This window comes from Anarrhichthys ocellatus, unplaced genomic scaffold (assembly GCF_004355925.1).
Source record: "Anarrhichthys ocellatus isolate YVR2014 unplaced genomic scaffold, GSC_Weel_1.0 scaffold47, whole genome shotgun sequence".
Classification (NCBI taxonomy): Eukaryota; Metazoa; Chordata; class Actinopteri; order Perciformes; family Anarhichadidae; genus Anarrhichthys; species Anarrhichthys ocellatus.
In genome coordinates, this window is record NW_022280077.1 from 1263385 (window position 1) to 1284535 (window position 21151).

The window sequence follows — 21151 nt, forward strand, 5'->3', positions numbered from 1 at the left end:
CACACACACACACACACACACACACACACACACACACACACACACACCTGAGTCAACACCTTTCGGTAATCCATTAACACCCTAATGTCCCAGACAAAGTGTGCGAGCACATGCTGGAACAGAACACAGGCTGTATATGCAGCTGGAGTGTCTCCAGTCAGTCAACTGGCAAATCACAATTAGCAGTGGGACATTCATGTCGATTAACTGAGCAGTTGCTGGATGTTAAATGCAAAGCGATCATGTTTGTGATTAACTCGGAAACTTACGGAGCCAATCAAAAAACATTGGAATGGGGTTTTTTTCCCCCAATACACCAGATGGTGGTGTTAATGAAATAAATTATAACAAATTATAATTAAAATAAAATACTCTGAAGTAGGAAATATCGATTGTTAGAATAGTCAAAAGACATGCCAACATGTACAGTACATTGAAAGGATCATGACTGGCCGCTACAGCGTTGGTTTCTGGAGTCTGTATTGTGGTGGGGAGTAAATAGTTGCATGTAACAGCATTACATAATCACATTGCAAAATGTATGTCATTGCAGTTTAGAGTACTGTGTATATTTCTGTCTGTCCGTCTTTGGACAGATGTCAACAGCATCGCAACCGTGCCAGATGCAGTCACAAGACTACACAGGTGTGTAGTTGAGATCGAAATGAAGGCCGAGTTGGAAGACAAGAGGACAGGAAGGGGCCTTCACATTGTAATAAGGTATATTACTTTCATGAAGTAATTAAAATAGATTAGTAATGACATTTTAACAGGTTAACTAGTAATCTGTAACCGATTACATTAAGGAAAAGGTCAAATTCTCAAAACTACTATAGCGGAAACTGCTGCAAAGTACTTTGAATACTTTTACAGCTGTTTATATGTCTGTGGACAGATTTTATTAAAGCGATAGCGTCACAAACTTGCAAGATGCAATTACTTTGCACCTGAAACTTTGCAGATGTGTAGTTGAGATCAAAATGGAGGCTAAGTTTGACGATCGGAGCGGTCCGAGCAAGAGGGCCCGAAGTCCCTGGCCCGAGGTAGAATCACGGCAGGTGTGATCCCGTCGCATTATGGTCTCTAGTTGGTTGTTGCAATTGGTCCATCTGCCCGAACTGGCCACAAAGAGATCCAGTCCAACAAATTCAGTTATAATGATGGGGGACAACGTACGCAGTCCCAGTTCTGTGTAAAACTATTGTTGAGTTCAGCTCAAGCTTATACAAGACTTTCAAGGCGTTAAGCGAGAGAGCACCTTATGCTGGATCACACCAGCCGAGATGGCAAATCAAGCCAGGAGGGTAAAGTAGGAAGACAAAGGCCCTTTCACAACTTCCTACCCTCCCTACTTCCGGCACCCTTGCTTGGACCACAGCCATCTTCAAACTCCTTTTGATCAAAATCTAGTAGGTGACTCCAGGACCACGTTTTGCCACGACGACACACACAGACTCGAGGTAAAAACACCACCAGTGTAATCTTTATATTAAATCACTGCTTTGTGTCAGTATCCTTCTGCCACAGCTTAGCAAGGAAACTGCTTGTGAAAGCAAAAACATGGAATTTTGAGGATACCCACTTGTTTTGACCAACTCAGACTAATGCAGCGTAACATTAGCTTCAGCTGAACGTGATATAATTTTACAAAGAAGTAAAAGTGTGTTTTGTCCCCCATCATTTACATTGAAACTGCTTTAGGAAGAGATTCTGTGCAGTCCAGTATGATCAGGAATGACAACAGCAAACAATAACTCCTTTAATGTGCATGTGCTTGCCTGTTTTAAGAAATGTGAGCTTTCCCTTTAAAAAAAAAAAAAAAAAGACACATTTTATTGGGTAAAAGAGCTTAACCGTCTGCACTGACATCCTGCTGCCTTAAGACCAGACTTATTGAGCAGGTGCCTGACACTGAACAAAACGTTCAAACGATCCACTCCACGCAGCCTGTTCTCCATCTTGGCCCTCATCGATTCTCCATGTCAAAAACATTTGGCCACCTCGTTTTTTTTTCTTTTTAAAAAAAGGGTACAGTCCTAAAGACAGCGAGCGCTCTTGTAAATACATCCATTTATTGACATTAAAAGCCCACGGTAGCATAATGCGAGTAAAGGAGAATATAATCAGTTGTTCTCACCTCACAGCTATCCTCGAGTGTCTAACATGTTTCCTGCGGCTGTCCTCAAACCCTTCACCAGCACACTCAAGTCTGGGAACTGGTCTTCATCCATTGGCTCTTTTTAAAAAAAGAACCACGTGTCTCAAATCAGTCGAGGGTCTTAAAAGCAGTTCACCGACAGAATAAACGCTCGAGGAACACAGCCAAAATAATTATAGATACAAAAATTATTAAAACAATCTATATTTTAATTTGCAAACTTATATTAGATTACAGAAAAAGGTTTTTGGAAGAGTCAGTACATGTGTTGCTAAGTTTTAAAAGGGAGATCTTTGCAGGGAGTACATAAAGACCTATGCAACCACACATTTCGTTACATCAATACTTTTTGAAGGTCTATCTTTACCACTGGCCTCTAAAGGATACTATAAGCTACAATCACCGTAGGATTCATATACGTAATTCACAAACAAAGCTTATTTACCTATCAGGATCCTGGGTTATAAAAAAGTCTTTACCTTGCTGGTGCCATTATTTTGTAAACACTACCAAGGCGTTGACAGAGAACTCCTCAACTCCAGAATACAAAAAAAACAATACTAGCAAACAAGATCAGGAAAAGCAGCTGCCTACAGAACAGAAGGAAGCCAGCCGAACACAACGGAGGTTAAGAAACTATTTCAAATTATTGCCGGGAACACAAAACAAAAAAAAAGTATCAACACATCTGATGGAGCCCCATCCTGGGATGCCACGGTGACTGCATTCAGTCATTCATTGTTGCATCAACACAGCATGTTAAAGCAGACACGTTGGCCATCTCGGAACATTTTGATCATCATGTCTGCCGTATGCAATAGCAAAAATAATAGGAATAACTATTCAAACATGTACAGTATACATTCTCCAACAGCAGTAGGTTTTACAGAGGTTGTGTTATTTATTTTTAGTGGGATGGCTTATTGAGAAGTGGATTAAACATACAAAGACTTCAGCGTGGTGGCTGGGCCACAGACTACAGTTCCCTTGGACGACACCTGCCCCAAGGCCGCGTTGCAGTTGCACGTGATTCAGGAGCAGAAAAAAAAAAAAAAAAAAAAAAAAATAAGATGGTTGCAACGTACACCTCTGTTCTTTCAATATTCATCTACACCCCTGAGAAAGCCAGACAGAAATACAGGCATGGGAAACGAGAGGGGGGGTGAAGAAGCACAGACAAAAGGGACTAAATTCCCACGGTGAAGGTGGTTTTGAAGGACTGTGCTTGTTGGGAGTGGCGAGGCGTGGAAGGGTTTAATCTTCGTCGTCGTTCTCGTCAAACTCGTCCTCGTCGTCGTCATCCCCCATATAAGACACTGGGGTCTCCACGCGAGACCCGCTGTAGTGAGAGTCATTTGAGCTGGAGGCCATGGTGCCGTCAGTGCAGCCGTCACTGCGAGAGGAGTGAATTTAATCATTCGTTACAAGTTCATAAGGAGAGAGATCCGTCACCTTTATAGGTCGAGTTACAGGAAAGACGTCTCACCTGCTTGCAGGGTAACGGGTTCCATTTGCTGAGGACCCTCCAGTGATGTAGACGTTACTGATGGGACCCTTTGCCATCTCTGGGAAGAACAACAGTCAATCAAACCCTGGTCTCAGAGGATATTATCAGAGCAGATATGATATTTTAGCACGATGTCAAAAGCTAAACTACTACTAGATCCATCTGCTATTATGAAATATGTTCAGGAAGCAATCGCTACTATTATTCATCATAACACACGGTCAATTCGCAGCTTAACAAAACTAATAATGCTTATAAATCAGTTAATACCAGTCAGTCTTTATAACTTAATTTCTATTCCTCTCGGTTTGTTGTAAAAAACTCGTCCAGAACTAAAAGTGGAATCCAACAATGCCTTGCAAAATGAACACGGGAGGACTTTCACTTTCAAAAATCGCACTGGATTTCGCACTGGATTTTCACTTTCACTTACAAAAAGATCGTATAACACTGACGACTCTGCACAGTCGGTACAACAGTCAGCTGATGGACTGTTGTACCGACTGTGCAGAGCCGTCAGTGTTATGCGAGCCAGTCAGAGACAGTTAATGAAATGGTGGCAAAGTTTTGTTTGTTTGAATAAATGAAATGAAAACAGGAAGTGCTTTCCTTAAAGATAATGTCACTGCATCATCATACTCTGATATATGTAATTAATAGCACATTGAAACCCTGTCATTTTGTAGTGGATGAGATTAGCACCTGTATTGTATTAAGAATTCAATAGACTGGGTGAGAGTCAAGATTAGCATTTACTCCTCATATGTCATACTTCCATGTACTGTATTTAGACACTTGCTGTGCCTACTGTGGGGATGATTTAAGTAGTTATCCACACAAAAAAGGGGGAGGCACAGCAAAAGCCTACCAACTCAACAAGTGAGCGCGTCATACTCTGGGGACTGGGGCACTGACCTATAACGTAGGGCTCCAGAGCTTTGGGCACCAGGCTACGTGCCACCTTCAGATCCTCTGGAGAACACTTCCCCACCTCCAAACCACAGGCCATGCCCATACGCTTCAGCACCTCGATGTCATCGTGGATCTCAAACATGCTGTCAAAATTGAACAAATACTCGAACCTGCAGATGAGAAAGAGGAAGAAGAGGAGACATAAGAAGGGTGAGCAGGACAGCGCAGGATGGTGGCAATCGAGTAAGTATCGACGGCAAGAAATATAAATACACTGATGGCTGTCAAAAACTGCTAATAGACAGCAAGAAACATTCCAAAGATGTAGTGAGACTACTTGGATTCGACCCTAAATGACACGTTTGAAGTAAAGAGATTTTAAAGTATGTGGTACTCCTTCCGTTGGCTAAGAGTGAATTGTTAAGTAATTGGTTCTCCAGACTTTGTGGGTCACCCTGAAACAATGAAAAGTCATACAAAGCCTTGAGGGTTACAACGTCCTCACATTGTAGGAACTGCAGGACAAAGTGTGTCTGCTTGTTTATTTCACAGTTATTTCGCAGCTAAGCAGCCTTCTGTTCCTTTGCTCTCCTCTCCAGCACTGCAGCCATAAACAGGGATGGTTGTGTGAAGGGCCTTTCACACACAATCGCCAAGGGCCCGACCCTTTGAAAGCCGCTGGAGATAAAAGGGTTTCAGAGCGCAGCGGCGCCGTTCTGTGTGGAAGGCCCTTTATGAGGTTGTTGCAGTGCATTAGAGCCTCTTAAAAGTGATTTGTTTCTTATGCAGTTTATTTTGCATACATTCTTTAAATTTCCCACCAAAATAATTATTGTTCAACCAGCGGCCTGAAGGGTGGTGCGTTAAGTGTTTGTTGCAGATTACATTATGATTGTTTCGATAGGCTCCCACCCATGCTGAAAGGACTACTGCTTTAATCGCCATTCCCAAAACACAATATCATCCACTGAGCAGAGTCTCAATACCACTGCTCAAATGGTTTTAGCATTCTGTATCGCTTTCAAATATTTATTTTTCTCATTTAATGTCATCTCTGCAGAGTCTAAACACCTGTAGGCACTCTTTTCTCTTCCCTCCTCTTCGGTGTCTTTGACCTCTTTAAATCTGCATGTGGCACCTTTTCCTCAATAATAAATGATCATTTATAAACCTCTGGAGTTGGATAGCTCTTATCCAAAGACTTCTGCTCATGTTCAAAACTTTCGTCACATTCAAAACACTTCCCACATATCTGTGTTTTCTGCGAAGTCAAGAATTAGTTTAAATATTTTGAGTAAAACATTGTAATATTACGACAAAGTAATAATATTTATATGAGCCATAACTATACCAACTTACAAGTTGGTGTAATTTGTAATTTCCCTTATGAGCACCGTACAATTGTAAAAGTTATAAATAAACTCAAACCGTAAATGACATTTCCACTCAATATTTCATCAGTACCGTCTCACCATTACGTACCGGAGCACAGAGGAGAGCTGATGAAATGATCATCGGTTGTAGTAAAATAACATCAAGTAGCATTATGAATGGCACAACAGGGGGCCAATCCTTTTAGATAATATATTTTAATACTGCGCAAATATTACCAAGTACGACTTTAGTTTTCGTGAGCAACATCGTGGCAGTGAACACAGATGTGCAGTCAGACGCACAGACAAGGCGCCTTCTTGGTATCGGTATATCGGTAGGGACATGTCCATACCGTCCACATGCAAACCTACTCCCCTGTTTTCATCTTATATTAGCCTCAAATGTTTTAGATGCCAGAGGGAAGGTCTCACGTTCAAAGTCAGCTGTTAAACAACAACATACTGAACTGTCATCTTCTCAAGAAACCGTCCGTTTATCGACCTCATCCTGACACACAACACCCCTCAATATTTCAAAATAACTTTTGGTTTAATTTGAGTCTTGAATGTAAACTCACAATGTGTCTCACAAAAGAGATGAAAGACTAGCACGATCACATACTTGTCGTTGGAGATGCTGCAGTCGATGACCGTTTTCTTGCTGGTGTTGACGATGATGAAGGGGAGGTGGATGATGGAGTTGGGAGGTGGAGGTCTGTTTGCTTGCTGCTCCGTCTGTCTGTTCCGCTGAACCAGGTTCTTAAAAGCTATTTGCTGTAAGACGAGATCACCGAAAGATGAAATCTCTGAAGTAGCTCCAGAGTTTAGAATAACAGAACATTTCTACGACTTCTTTCAGCGATGCTTCTGCTGGATTTATACCTCTGCATTGTTAAGAGGAGTCCTGCTGTAAACTGTTTCCAACAAAGCACCTGCCTCTGTAATTCAGCACAGAGTTCCTCTCGCTGATCGAACCCTCATAGTAGCACTAAATGGATGTGACGATCGTCAAGCTGTGCTGTGCATTCATCATTATCCCAAAGTAATAACACACTAATGCAATCCAACAGCTCTGCCAATGATTCTCACTTTACAAAAGTAATAATGTTCAGTATTGATTGACACGGTCAGAGTTATTCATTTCACTATGTTTATTATTGAGGTGATAGTTTGCAGTAGTGTTAAACTGGACTGCATCATAGTGAGAGGTGTTTGAATATGTTTCTCCTACCTATTTACATACATGAAGGGGCAGAATATTAGAAACCAGAGGTGCACCGACAGTGCACCTTCTGATTCTGATTTTTGCCGCTTCTAAATTTTCTTTCTAAGAACTGTGATTGACAGCAAGGCTCCAGACTAGTGAAAGATTAATGTGACCGTCCCAAAGTCAGTGTGTACCGTCAACAATTCTAAAGGTTTTACTTTGTGGCGTCATCTATAGTGGTTATTTACATGAAAACACACAAAAATGAATAGGAAATAAATGATTGCATTTCTATTTAAAAACTTGCATTGATTTAAAAAAAAAAACAAACATCTTGGAATTATTAGTTTTAGTCTTATTCAAAGTTTATAAATTAAGAGAGGTTATAATTCTATCTCTAATATCTATTTTATATTGATGTGAAAACATCTCCTTCAAACAACCATATTCATTCATGTTTCTCGCCAAAAACTTCCAATACTCATTTTCACTGAATACCTTGAACGTATCATAATGCGAGTCAATGCAATGTCTGTTAGAAACACCTCTTACTGAAATGCAGTCCAGTTCAGCTCCCTTGCAAGCTACAAACTGGTAAACTGAGCATATAATTCAATAAATACCTCTCTGAACTAAATGTTATTATGTTTGTGAGAGTAGAATTCATGGCAGCGTTGATGTGTTGGACTGCAGGTGTACAGAATAAAATGGCCACCGAGTGTTCATTCTTGCACTCTGAAATGCCACGAGGAGAGCAGACGTTGTAGCTTCAGAAGCAGCATGTGAATACAGTCGGTTCATTCCCACCTGCAGAATGAGCTCCTGAAGCTGCGATTGTTTCTGCTTAATTCTCTCCAGTCGCCTTTGTCTCTCCACCTGCAGTTGAAATAAAGGAACAGCAACAAAGAATTATAACACGGGTATAAAAAAAAAAAAAAAAAAAAAAAAAAAAAAAGGCAGGACATCCCCAACACGAGCTGTCGTGAGAACAGTCTTCTCGGTGTTTCATACCTCGAGGTTTTGGCACTCTTGCGCTGAGTTGGTGGGAAGGCCAATCCATTTGATTTCCTTCTTTTCTTTTGAGATAATGTTCATGGCCATAAGCACATTAAGTGCATCGTACACACGCCGCCGAATGTTCTTCTGGTCGTACACATGCTACAATGGAAACAAACCAAGATTCAAAAGATTAGCAAAAACTTCTAGATTGTTAAAGGATAATCAAAAAAAATCATTCTGAAAATGTAACTGCAGCACTCACTGCGTCATTGGGCGACATGTGGCTGTCTGCAGAGCTGAATTCTGCAACCAGTTCATCTGCCACTTCATTGTAGGTGGTGACTCCTTTCTTCTGCACCTTCTCACACACTTTCATGGAGAAATGCCTCAAGCCCTTCCCGTTCTTCTCCCCTTTCTTACCCCGTTTCCTGCAGACAGAATTAAAAAAACCAACGCCACTGATTTTACACATCAAACACAATGATGAGCACGTTTGCGGTTTCTCCTTTTCCCCCTGATATCATACTCTAAATCCACAATGGTGTCCAAAGCTTTTAAACTCACGGTCTTTTCTGAAGACTTACCCTGATGACCACGGAGAGGCATCTGATGGTTGACTCTGAGTGAGAAACTGGGAATTGGGAGTATGTGGACTATTTACCAAAATGGTATTGGATACCGTAGGCCTCTGGGGTGTTCCTATCACCTACAACATTAAAAAAAACAAAAAAAAAACATAAGAAAACATTAAAGCATAGTGATTATCCACTTGTAGCTCGTTGGTGCTGAGAATAAGAGTCATTGGTTGTGTGAACACCAAGGATTTTGTTTGATTTTGACCCTCTCTGGAACCACTGGTGTGCAGTTAGTGTGAAGTCTACAGTTATCTCTTATGTCTTGTTGACATTATGAGACAAGTTGTCCTTGACTCACATTTTTTGGTATGGGCTACAGACATTATTTGCGGCTACATGGATGGCTTGAGCTCATAATGGAAACGCTGCGTGTAATTACTCTCAATATAAACTACAATTATTGTTGATTCCTTTGAATTTGTTGATCCGTTTGTTGAATAATGACAAGTGAGGCAGAAGCATCAATGTTTCACATTCATATAATTTATGTTTCAAATGCACAATAAAGTTGGATTGTTCTGCAAATAGACAAATTGTTTATATAAAGTTTTAATGGAGAAAGAACACATTTAGTATTTTTAGACATCTTTATTTTATAAATCAATTATTGGTTATGAACATGGTCAATGAATCACTGAAAGAAATTGCTTAAAAGTGTCATCCTTAATATTAAATAGTAATATGAGGCTGGGAGAGGTGATATATTCCTTCACTAAGGTGATATCTAAGCTGATTTCCGTTATATATACATTCCATGTATATAATGGGATGATGGGTGTAATCCTGCTGACTGTAGAGTTGATAAGCTTAGGATCAACTGCCTCCATCTACCTGCCGCCCGGTCACCTCACTATGATAATGGAGGGGCTTACACAACAGTAAGACACGGCAAAGACAATCTATACACAAATGCATCTGCGGGTCTTTATTATATATTATATCTATCGAGAGGTTCTCATACAAATGTGGTGTGTAATTATAAAACCATATAGTGTGGTAGCTGTGTGTGCAGCATCACTTACCATGTGTGGCACATGTTGCATGTGTGCGGCAATGTTCACATTGGATGGCCCAAGAGTTTTGGGTAGTAGCTGTTTGGCCACGGGGACAGCTGTAGGGTGGACAGTAACCAAAGATAGGACACCTAATAGAAGACAGGAGAAGCAATGAGTAGAGCTCCTGATTGAGACCGCATTGCCCCCCGTCGTCCAATAACAAGCGCATACACCGACACCTAAAGAAACATTGTTTCCTTTGAGGGACACGCAATCAATTAAACTAGACGGTAACATCCGCTTGTTGGACACATCCAATGTGATGGGTGGCTGAATCTGGACTAAATCTAAATTGACAGTATAGCTGCCTTTTGCCCATCTCTGTAAAGACAAACCTAGAGTAAATGACTCAAACGATATATTCAGTTAGACAGGTACGTTGAGACTTTATTTTTGCACCATTAAGATATTAGTGGTTAAAGTGACAGTCAGGACACTAACATTAATGTAAAGGGAATAATGTTCACTGCGTGCAACTGCTGTATTAAAAAGGGAATTACTAGTAAGAAATACCTTTGCTTGGGCTCAGATTCTGATCGATGAAAACCTTCAGCTCCCCGTTTGTTTCTATCAGACCAACCTGCAAAGGACAAAGACTTAAGACACAACAATAAAGACACTGCACGAGTCCAGGAGAGGATATGTGAGGTTACGGGGTACCTCTTCATTTATAGCATCTTAACACATGGACCATCTAGCATCAGCTACAGTGCCTACAAGGTGGCACATAAACAAAACTGTTTTCCAGTAAATTAATAAAATGTAGTTACTTACATCTTTAGCCATGATCCCAAAGGACCCGAGGAGTTGAGCTTCAGGTTAAAAAAGAAAATGTTCTTCTGTTTGTCACTTTTCAGACCCCTGAGGACAGAAAGAAGGCAGACTAAATGTTAATGGTATGTTACCATAATATTTTCCATATTACTGAATAGTTTTCAATATTTCTTTTGTCTTTAAGTCCATGTTGAGGCCCATTTGGACTGCTTGCTTCCAGCACTGTACAAAGCTACAGCACCAACGTTAGCTTAGAGTTACCCGGTATTGTTCTTACAGGACAGAAATTGGCGGAAAATGTTCATATTTCCGAACAATCTCGATTGCATGAACCTTTGAGGGATTTTTTTGGATACACTATGTATGCAGAAAAGCACATTAGACCACCCATTGATGCTCACAACTTTTACTACGCTAAGTGTGCACAAGGCCTACTTCAGGTACCGAGCACGTCCGGAGGAGAGGCATCGGAGAACTTCTGCTACAGGTCACGCAACCGTGCTAACTTTAGCTAACACCAGCGCTAAACTAACAATGTGACTAAAGTAAAAGCACCACATGGTTACAGATATCACTGCTGCATGCGGTAGAAACATCATTCATTCCATACAAGGATAGCAATGAACAATCTTCTTTTGAATGCAGCTAGCTAACTGTGACTGCTACCAGTTAGCGGTGGAATCAGCCTGCTGGCGTTAGCTAGCTAGTTAGCTCGTGCACGTTTCTGAAAGGATTCACGTACAATTTAGCGATTATTTCGGTTCCGTGCAGCAGATTATAGAGGAAGTTGACTGTGGGCTAACATTTAAGAGACGTGTGAGCATTTCGCACGGTGAGCGAAGTTAATATAATGATTGTGTGCACTTACGAGTGCACTCTCCTGTTTCTTCGACGGCTGTTGTTGTTGGCATTTCAGAATGGAGGAAGAGGAGGTCTAAATCCTTCCAAACAGGAAACTAACGAAGCAATGTCGAACTACTTTGTGATCATTCTGTGCTTAATTACACACACAAAAATATGTATTAATGAGGAGTGTTTCACCCCTGAGTTTATTATTTTCTTTAACTTTCTGTATGTTGCCGTTATACAGTTAGCAAAGCCAGGTTTAGCCTCTTTGGTCCAGTAATGGAGCTGTATCAAAAAGTGATCGTTTTCATCTGAAGAAAGACGAACCACTGAACAAATTAAAGAGAGGCAAGATGTGTTTAATTCCGACTGTAAATGTAATAAAACATTTAAAACGTAAACCCAAAATATTCCGCCACAACTTCTGATATACATTACTTTGCGGGGATTAGATTATTGATGTTTAATCGTGGTTTATTGACAGTCTTGGGTCTCTTATTGTCAGATACAGAAACTAACATTAACAGTGAGCTTGTCCCGAAGTTGATTCAGAAATATTTATTTGAATTTAAAATGTATTAAACTATAAACCTAGGCCGATTATTTTTTACTGTGAATAAAATATCGAGTTTAAGATGAACAACTTTGGCTAACTTAATATACTGGTGTGAGCGTTTTAAACGTTTGTTTTTGTGATGTTTCAGGACACAGACGTTCACGTTAACTTTATTATTTTTAAAGTTACCTTTTAATAATCACAGACGACTAAAGTCTGGTAACCAATTCATCACAACTACCGTGAGTCGTTACGTTAAACTAACCGAATCCTGCTACTGATGTTACGATAAATTCGCGACTTGCCAGAGGATGAGCTAAAATGAAAGCGTAAAGTACAGTGACGACTAGTATTGTGCTAGTTAGCAACGTCTGCGGAGTATTTTAGCAACGAGCTAAATCGCGATTGCGTTCGTAAAGACAAGGCTAGCTACCGGTGCTTTGTTAGCCAACTGTCGATCCCCTAGCTTGTAGCTAGCGGGCGAGCTAACCCACAGCTGTCATCCACAACACTGCCAGAATCACCTGCACTTTTACTATGTTAGCTTTGTGTCTGTTGGCAGTATACTTTAAAAGGCTTTTAAAAACACAATAACAGATAAAGCAGACATTTAACATCAATAACTTTCTTTTGCGGCCGCTGGGTAGCGAGCCACAAGTCGATAAATACTTCTTACCGGTGCACTTCACAAGTTAGCAAATTGTTTGTTAGCCCTTTCTGTCCTCTCTCTGTTAGCCGTGCTACAGCAGCAAGTCTCACAATCTGATCTTGGCGGTGTCTCGCTTTAGCGACGTCTGATTGGACAGCATCGATGAGACGAAAGCAGAGCAGTCGGTGTAGTTCATGCCCACAACCTACTTCTGGTGGATACAAACCAGCTTCAAATATACATATACCGCCATCTGCTGTACAGGAGTATGAGGATGCATGTTACTCCTGAACTTCTCATCAACCCTGTTTCTCTAAAGACTGCACTGAACACCCACCTTGTTAACTCTGTAGTGTGTATCATAACAAAACTCACAAATCCAGCTATGCAGTCAATATAGAGGTCTGAGAATATTCCTGCAGCATAGTACAAAAAAACAATCACCCACATCTACCATTGTGACCATCTGGCAGCAGTCATAGTTTATTATAGTCAACATCAAATGTGAGCTGGAAGGCAGAGTTCAGTCACAAGCGGTGACAATCTGATGTTGTGTGAATTGCTGTCCATCTCAACTATCTGATGCAGACAAAAATCTAAGAAAGTCTCAAGGGTCAAAGATCCTTTCAAAACAAAAAAAAATGATACACTTGTGTGGAACTCTCTGCACCAAACACTCCATTACCGAACTGTGTGTCAGATCCATCAATCAACCCTAAATGATCCAAATGATTCACTGCTCCACATAACCTCTTCCCCGCCCAAACAGGTGATCAACCACCCTCTTCCCAACTGTCATATTCGACTCGACAAGTTTTGAATATTCTGTTTTCGTACTTTTGGTCAGATCTCATTCGTTGTAGTTACTAGTAAATTAATTGTAATTACCATACAATTGAAAGTAAACAACTGTAATTGAAGTAAAAAATGTTACCTTCATGAAGGTTATACTGTTATGGTGCTGTTGAACTGTATAGCCTTATACTGAGAAGTGTTTCTATTATTTTACTCAACCCTCATTCATACAAGTGGGCTGGACATAATCACCTCTGTGTCATGCAATACAGTTCACCAAAACAACAAGACGTCATCCTCCAAAAAAATCCTCCATGAATTTGAATAAACACCTCTCTAAAACAGCAAAAACAACAAAAGTTGAACCTTATACATTAAAACTAATGCAGTCTAATACAACAGCCCTAAAACAAATTCTACTTTATAGCGTTCAGTTTTGTTTTGTTGTGAGGTTTTGATTCAACTATAATATTGTATGATGTATTTTTGGGGATGTTGAATTGTATAGAGTTTTTTTCTATTTGAGGGTAGACTAAATATTAAAAACACCTCTCAGTATAACAAAATACAATTTCCTGAGTATGATTAGTGTAATGCCCATGAATGTGTTTTACAGCTAATATGAATGACAAGAGTTTTCCCTCTACATAAATGTAACTTGATGCTGCATCCTGTGACCAACTCTGAAGTTAGTGTCCCCAAATCAGCTACTTGACTTTTACAGTGCGTCTTCACTGTAAAACAACAACAAAAAGGAAGACTGACATCCACAGATACGTTATCAGTTATCTATACACCCTTCACATTTGTTGAAGGGTGTATTCATTTTCTCATGAGATAAAACTCAGCTGAGCCAGAGTCCACCCAACAGACAGTGTCAATATTTTTTTCGCTTGTTACATGGGGACTCAAAATCCTCATTGTTCAACAAATATCACTCTACAGTGAAGGGGACAATTACTGGGCAGCTGGGTCCCCATTAACCCCCTGTCCTTTATACTCTGTGTAAATAGTACACTTGTTGTATGCCTTAATACTGCCTTGCCCTAGATACACTGTGTGTGTTCATTTGATTAAACACATTCATTTAGGAATATGCATCATATTAGTACAAATCTAAAACAAAAAAGGTCCCAATACTAGATTTGACACAGGGACCCACTTCAAGGCAGGGCCTCAAGATTACTTGACATAGTAGACCCATCTTCAGGCCTTTATCATGCCAGTTGATATTGTGCATTAGCATGAGCCAGTTGACACAGAAAATCTGAAAGTGTGGGGCCCCTGGATACCCACAATGCTTTAGTGATTTGTTGTGTGTCTGAGGGGGATCCACTTCCACTTTTTGATGATATCGACCTCTTGATCCTATTGTGTTCATTGTGTGTCATGTTATTAGGACACGTTATGTGCAGTGAAGAGAGTACCTATTACAGATGAAGTGTGTTAACGTGTTTGGATTTTAGCAGTCAGAGAGTGTTTGTAGGAGTGAGGGATGAAGGTGTTTTGGGGAGTTTTCCTGTGGTGTGCATTGTAGCCTATAACTGTAAAAACCTCACTCTCTCTCTCTCACACACACACAAGCACAAAGATTAATTTTGGCAAATAATTATCAAAAGCTAAATAACAGCAGTTACTGTAATGCCTCATCTTTCTTCTAAAACCATGGATGGCTGGAACCTACAATAGCTGCTAGACTACTTCCGCGCAGGCGCAGAATGAGCGACAGTCGGACTACCATACTGGTCAAACAGCGGGTGTGAAAATGGTAGGTAACCAAAATAAACACAAACCCAGGCATTGGCTGTGGCGCGACTAAAGCTTACATTGAAGAAATATATGCCCGTAGTATTAAACTGCAAGCCTTCAATGATTAGTTACTCGTGTTCGCTGCTATTACAGAGAAGGTCAGTGGATGTTTTGAGAGCAGCTAGCTAGCTACTCGTCTCTGTCTGGTAACTTCGGCTGTGATCAGCTCAGTCGTTAGACCCCAAAGACACACACACACACACACACACACGGGGTCGTTTGACTTAAAACCCGGCACATCCATAACCACACTGATAGTCTATTCACGTGATCCTGTCCCCATCGGTGATACATTTAGGCTAACTTAGCTAGCATTAGCCAGTATAAGTTACTAGCTGGTGGAATGTAGACAATGCTAACCTATCGTCACCCTTCTGGTCGCACAGTGATCCGTGCAGACTGAACAGACCTTTGCCTTCATGTCGTTGTTAATAACATACGTTGGTAACCGGCTGGTGGAGTCGATATCAGCCTGATGCACTCGCAGAGTTTCAGTCTCCGGTTTCAGGAAATGCTACTCTTCAGCATAGTGCAGCCGGTGTGAGGAGGTAGCGTGGTGATTTGTGATTTATCTATCAGGGTTGTCGATCGTTAGTTAAATAGTAAACAAGTGCTCATCACAGTTTCCCAGAGCCCAATGCGATGTCTTCAAATAGTTGGTTTTGTCCAATCGACAGTCCAAACCTCAGAGATATTCATTTGACTGTCATTGAAGACTAAGAAAATAACCAAATCCTAACATTTTGAGCAGCTGTTGTCAATCAACTAATTGAATCAACTAAGCATAACATCTATATAGTGTTAGGAAACCAGAAATCATCGTGAATGAGGTTAAAGTATGACTATAACTTTATAGCTAACTGTTGTTTCTGGTCTTTAATAGCTGCGTTACAGTTGAATGATACTATATTCTGAATATGCTTAAATTTTAATATTATATTAATATTGCTGTGTATTTCTGGCATGGTGCTTGTGTTCCACTCCAGACTGGTTGCACATCTCGGTCCGGGTGATGGCATCCCGTTTCCCTACTCATGTTACATCTATGACTGTAGTTATCTGAGGGGCCCTCCTGAGTACAGCATGTGCTGTGAGAATCCACAACATCCCCCTTCAGAAAAGCCCATGTTGCTTTTTGGATAGGACATAATTACCAGCACTGCGTCTTGGCTCGGCACCGATAATGTGTGTGCGTCAGTGTGACAGACTAACCTTTTGATATATGAGTGTTTCTGAGTGTCTCGCAGTGTTTGCTGTCGCCTGAATGCCTGTAGATGTGTGCGTCTCGCTGTGTGTTATTGTCTGTGTTTCAGTCTGTGTTTGCGTGTTGTTGTCGGTGTTCCCCAGTCTGATCGCACCCGTGTCTGACAGCCCTTGTCCTGTACTTACACAGCATAAGCTGAAGTCTTCGCAGAGGGACAAGGTACGGCAGTTCATGTCCTTCACACAGGCTGGGGAGAAGACAGCTGTGTACTGCCTCACACAGAATGATTGGAAACTAGAAGTTGCGACCGACAACTACTTTCAGAATCCAGACCTCTACTGTAAGGAATCCATGAAAACGTCAGTAGACCGGAAAAGGCTGGAGCAGCTCTACAATCGCTACAAAGGTAAGTGGGACTCTTGTGCCGTATCATGAAAAATTTACGAGAATAGAGTTGCTTCCCCCTGTTATTTCCCCCTTAATAGATCCCCAGGATGAAAATAAGATTGGCATTGATGGGATCCAGCAGTTTTGTGATGACCTCTCACTGGATCCGGCCAGTATCAGCGTGCTCGTCGTTGCGTGGAAGTTTCGTGCTGCCACTCAGTGCGAGTTCAGCAAGAAGGAGTTTCTGGATGGAATGACGGAGTTGGGGTGAGTGTTGACAACAACAGCGTGAGACACGGTCCAAAGTGGGACACAAACACTGTGCCCGAAGTATCTTCACATGGTGGTTCTGTTAGCGTTGCTCCAGGGAGGGAAGGTTGTCTATATATAGAGCCACTCAACCACGGCTTGAGTATTCTGTGTCTTCGTGGAATGACTCGGTGGAAGAGCTGCTGTGTTTTAACTTTTAAAGGTTCATGTGTCAAAGTTAACTTTAGCCAATTTGTCACGAGCATAAAGAAAAACATGTTGCAACTGGTTGGGTCGCTTGTGTTTATTCAATTAGAGTTTTTGTTGTTTATTTATTGCTTGAATTGTCTAAATTCTCTAGGTGTGACAGCCCAGAAAAGCTGAAGGCCCTCTTGTCGAGATTAGAGCAGGAGCTCAAAGATAGTGGGAAGTTCAAGGACTTCTACCAGTTCACCTTTAACTTTGCCAAAAATCCTGGACAGAAGGGTCTAGGTAAGAAGAGTGATAAAAACGACAACAACAGCTTGCTGAACGGTGTGACTGAATTACAAACGGTTGGAATGAAGTGTTGTGCTTTTTTGTCTGTGTGCAGATTTGGAGATGGCTGTAGCCTACTGGAACCTGGTTCTGTTGGGACGGTTTAAGTTCCTTGATCTTTGGAACAGATTCCTTTTGGTGAGTCAAAGTCAAATTAGGATTTCTTCATTAGTTACATCCATGGAGTCATCTCAGACCATGGTTTTTATGGCCGCAGTAATCCCTAGCTTCATGGTACCTTACATACAAGCAAGACCAATGAGTTCTGCACAGTTAGGAATACAGAGTTTAAATTGGGGGGTGGGGGCAAATATCTTTATTTGAAAAGTTGCATTGGTGCATCCCTCATTGAAATGTATTTGGCCCGGTGACGGGGAACTTGGCTGAGACGCTGAGACTGTGTGCCGGCTTTTATTACATCTTGATGACTCGGTCAGCGAGTGTAAACAAATGGTGTTTGGTTGGAATTAAAACCTGCAAGACTCCAGAACCAGAATCAGTGATTCACACTATGGCGATATATAATGGCCAAAAATGTCTACGGTGTTTGGTTTTAGAGATGGAAAACAATTAATACAAGCTGCATAAAACCATGTATGTACCAATATGTTGACCAGCGCTCGTCCATTACAGGAACACCATAAACGATCCATCCCAAAGGACACATGGAACCTATTGCTGGACTTTGGGAACATGATTGCAGACGATATGTCAAACTATGATGAGGAAGGTGAGTTTTGGATGACAGATGAGCCGCTTTCTCTGTAATGCTGTGAATATGAACTTTCCTATTCAAATCAATGTGTCACTCATGATATCTTGCTGTTTCTTTCTCAGGGGCATGGCCAGTCCTTATAGATGATTTTGTGGAATTCGCCCGACCAATTGTAACAGGATCGAAACGCAAAACTCTCTAAATCCAATCCCAAATCTGGAAAGCCAGAACCTTGTTTCTTTTACAGTGACTTCATAGTTTTTTTTTAAAGACTTGTACAAAGAAAAAACAGTGAACATTGTAGACTTCAGAGAGAAAACAGAAGCACTTGAAACTGTCAGGACACCACCTTTCAGGGAGCCGAGTAAAAACTATAAGAACAAGTGGCCACATTTTTTTTGAGGCGTCATACGGACATCGCCGGTTTCACCGTCGTCTCTCCTGTCGGATTCTCAGCATCCTGGACGTCCCTCTGCTCTGCTCCAGGAGGAGCAGCACCAGGATGGACACGGCACTGAGAGGAGGCTCACTGGCTGTGTGCGCTCTAAAGGGACTGAAGAGGCAAAAAAAACTGTGTTTTAAGACTCTCCCTCGTCAGCTTTGTTTTGTTATATGAAGCTCTGAGTGACCGTGCAAAGATCCCATGTCTTACTCTAACTCCGGGACAGAGTGCTCACGACACCAGCACCAGCAGAACTGTTGCAGTTTTTACTGTACATACTGTATCTATTGGGACAGTTTACAAAGAGAGCTATAAGAAGAATAATATAAATACATTCAATTTATAAATGCAGAAGATGATTCTTTTATGTACAGTAAATGCTAAGATAGTGGATGATATGCTGTTGGTTTAATTGTTAGGTGGATCTGTCAAATCATGGAATTGTGAGCTTCTCATAGAAAGCATGTTAAAGACTTTTTACATCCCCTCGGGCTGGTTTCACAAACCATTATCACAATCGTAAAGGCAGTGTTTTAATTTAGAAAAATGATGTCGGTTGGTGGTATTCATTTGTCAGGTTGAACTCAGTTGGGAGTTGGTCTTGAATCCTACAAGTGACGGAGTCCACAGCGCCACAATTATGCTTTTCAAAAGATCATTTCTTTTGAACTGTTGAGGACAGAGTTGTTGTCCCTCTGCGACATAAATGTGACAATTCAGCGGCATTTAAATGAAATTGAAAGTGAAGGAATTACAGAGCCGTAGGATTGCATGACACATATCTGTATGTTCTGGCAGTGCGAAGCCTTAAGTTCAGAAGCCAGGACACTAAAGAGGGCAACAACCGGACAAAAAAGTAAGCCTTAAGAATAAATATCTGTCTGTTCAATATTTATATTTCGTACAAGCCCAGCTGTCCAGTGTTACTGAAGGTAGTGAAAGTTATAATATATTGTTAATGCATCATGTAAGCAGCCTAAGTATATTGTTCATTTAAGAAAGATGAATAAAGCATGAGTTTTTCCATAATCATACACGCAAATTGTTCTTTTGTTGATCAGCTAGCTGAGGGACATTTTCCATCAGTTACAGAACAGAATAGCTGCTCAGACCACAGTGTGTTTGTAAAGCAGAGTTGTGGTTGCCAGAGTGTAAAAAAGATGTATGACCATACTGATCTGAATGTGTTCAAGAAAGCTTTAATATTTCTTCTTTTTTTCCCAGAATATCCCTCCATGTTGTTGATTGTTAATAATAAAAGAATATTTAACAAGATGTTTTTTAGTACTTGCATGTGGTATTCTGGTCAATTTGATAACTTTTGTTTGGACAACAAACACCATGAACAGTTACACATGGTTCACTATGTTGTTAGTTCCCTGTTTTGCAACTTTACAATGTCACATCAGAGGTACTGTATTGGACGACAATGGTCGTGTAACATGTTCATTCCTCATCCTACTTCCTAACACAACGCAGGTCAAGTGATATTTGTGCCACTATGAATCTACATGCTGTGACATCCTCTGAAAAAGACCACGACTACTTGTAGCCAGTATAAAAGTTTATTTTAGGAGTTAAGACCCCAATCATGAACCACAACATTCTCAATTTCAAAAAGATGATGAGCTTTGTTTGTTTTTTCTTTCTTTAGTTTCCTTTAATCTCTCCATTATTGCCATTGAATGAAGGTGCAAAAAATACTTTAAAAACAGATTTTATGTTGTATATACCATTGAGAATGACAGAAAAAGAGGGAGAACTGCAGCTTCCATTGAAAGAATATTTTTTCTTGAGTCTTAAAAAACAAAGGTCAGTGTCCCAAGCACCCACCCCTTGCACTAGAAGTGCATTCGCCAGGTTTCTTTAATGGCGAGTGTGAACAGAGGGAATAATTACAACAAGCTAAACCTGTTTCAGTGTTCTCAAAGACAAACATGAAACACGTGGCCATATCCTTTACGGACAACAAAAGCATGTCCTCAGTATCCTCTCTGGGAATCTGGTGGATATAACAATCTGACAGTAAGTTTATATTCTACAGTTTCAATGTTTTTATGGGGGGTTGGCTGATTTTCAGCCACTTGGGGGCAGCAAAAACATTGATATGAAAATAATGATTATAGTCACTTTAAACACATTTAAATGAGAATTCTAAAATGGATTTTTTTTTTTACTTTTTGATAATATTACTGACAATGTGGAGACGGATTTCAAATACCATGTTGATCACGTGAGATGAAACGTACAGAAAATGTTTAATCTGCTGAACAAATAGGTATTCTTTTAATAGTTACATATTTCTCAAGTGGGATTGAAGAGAGGAGGGATTTGTTCTCCGT

The 21151-nt window shown here is 40.7% G+C and overlaps 2 protein-coding genes across 4 annotated transcripts; one reads left to right on the forward strand and one right to left on the reverse strand.

The window, feature by feature from the left end:
- Positions 1-2346: 2346 nt before the first annotated feature.
- Positions 2347-15824, reverse strand: tfdp1a (transcription factor Dp-1, a). 3 transcript variants are annotated; one of them, XM_031869536.1, is made up of 12 exons: positions 15716-15824; positions 10621-10707; positions 10360-10426; positions 9814-9935; positions 8741-8862; positions 8419-8584; positions 8169-8315; positions 7965-8033; positions 6573-6724; positions 4581-4747; positions 3645-3723; positions 2347-3551 (listed from the first exon to the last, which is right to left on the reverse strand). In XM_031869536.1, exons 2-12 carry the CDS (start codon positions 10630-10632, stop codon positions 3413-3415), a joined length of 1242 nt encoding a protein of 413 aa, XP_031725396.1. In that variant the 5' UTR covers positions 10633-10707; positions 15716-15824; the 3' UTR covers positions 2347-3412. The 3 variants fall into 3 exon arrangements, with proteins under 3 accessions (XP_031725396.1, XP_031725395.1, XP_031725394.1); XM_031869535.1 differs by lacking the exon at positions 15716-15824 and adding an exon at positions 12699-12835; XM_031869534.1 differs by lacking the exon at positions 15716-15824 and adding an exon at positions 11489-11582.
- LOC116395557 (DCN1-like protein 1) lies at positions 15201-20509 on the forward strand. Its single transcript, XM_031869546.1, has 6 exons — positions 15201-16885; positions 16965-17133; positions 17477-17607; positions 17708-17790; positions 18286-18382; positions 18490-20509. Exons 1-6 carry the CDS (start codon positions 16540-16542, stop codon positions 18567-18569), a joined length of 906 nt encoding a protein of 301 aa, XP_031725406.1. The 5' UTR covers positions 15201-16539; the 3' UTR covers positions 18570-20509.
- Positions 20510-21151: the final 642 nt, after the last annotated feature.

What these genes read in the sequence shown, in the direction of transcription:
- LOC116395557 (XM_031869546.1), top strand. Translation starts at nt 16,540, where the DNA reads ATGCCTGTAGATGTGTGCGTCTCGCTGTGTGTTATTGTCTGTGTTTCA. An exon ending in TTTGGAACAGATTCCTTTTG is followed by an intron (nt 17,791 to 18,285) that starts GTGAGTCAAAGT and finishes CGTCCATTACAG; the next exon opens with GAACACCATAAACGATCCAT. An exon ending in GTCAAACTATGATGAGGAAG is followed by an intron (nt 18,383 to 18,489) that starts GTGAGTTTTGGA and finishes TTTCTTTCTCAG; the next exon opens with GGGCATGGCCAGTCCTTATA.
- tfdp1a (XM_031869536.1), bottom strand. An exon ending in ACATGTCGCCCAATGACGCA is followed by an intron (nt 8,316 to 8,418) that starts GTGAGTGCTGCA and finishes TTTCCATTGTAG; the next exon opens with CATGTGTACGACCAGAAGAA. An exon ending in TGCAGCATCTCCAACGACAA is followed by an intron (nt 4,748 to 6,572) that starts GTATGTGATCGT and finishes TCTCATCTGCAG; the next exon opens with GTTCGAGTATTTGTTCAATT.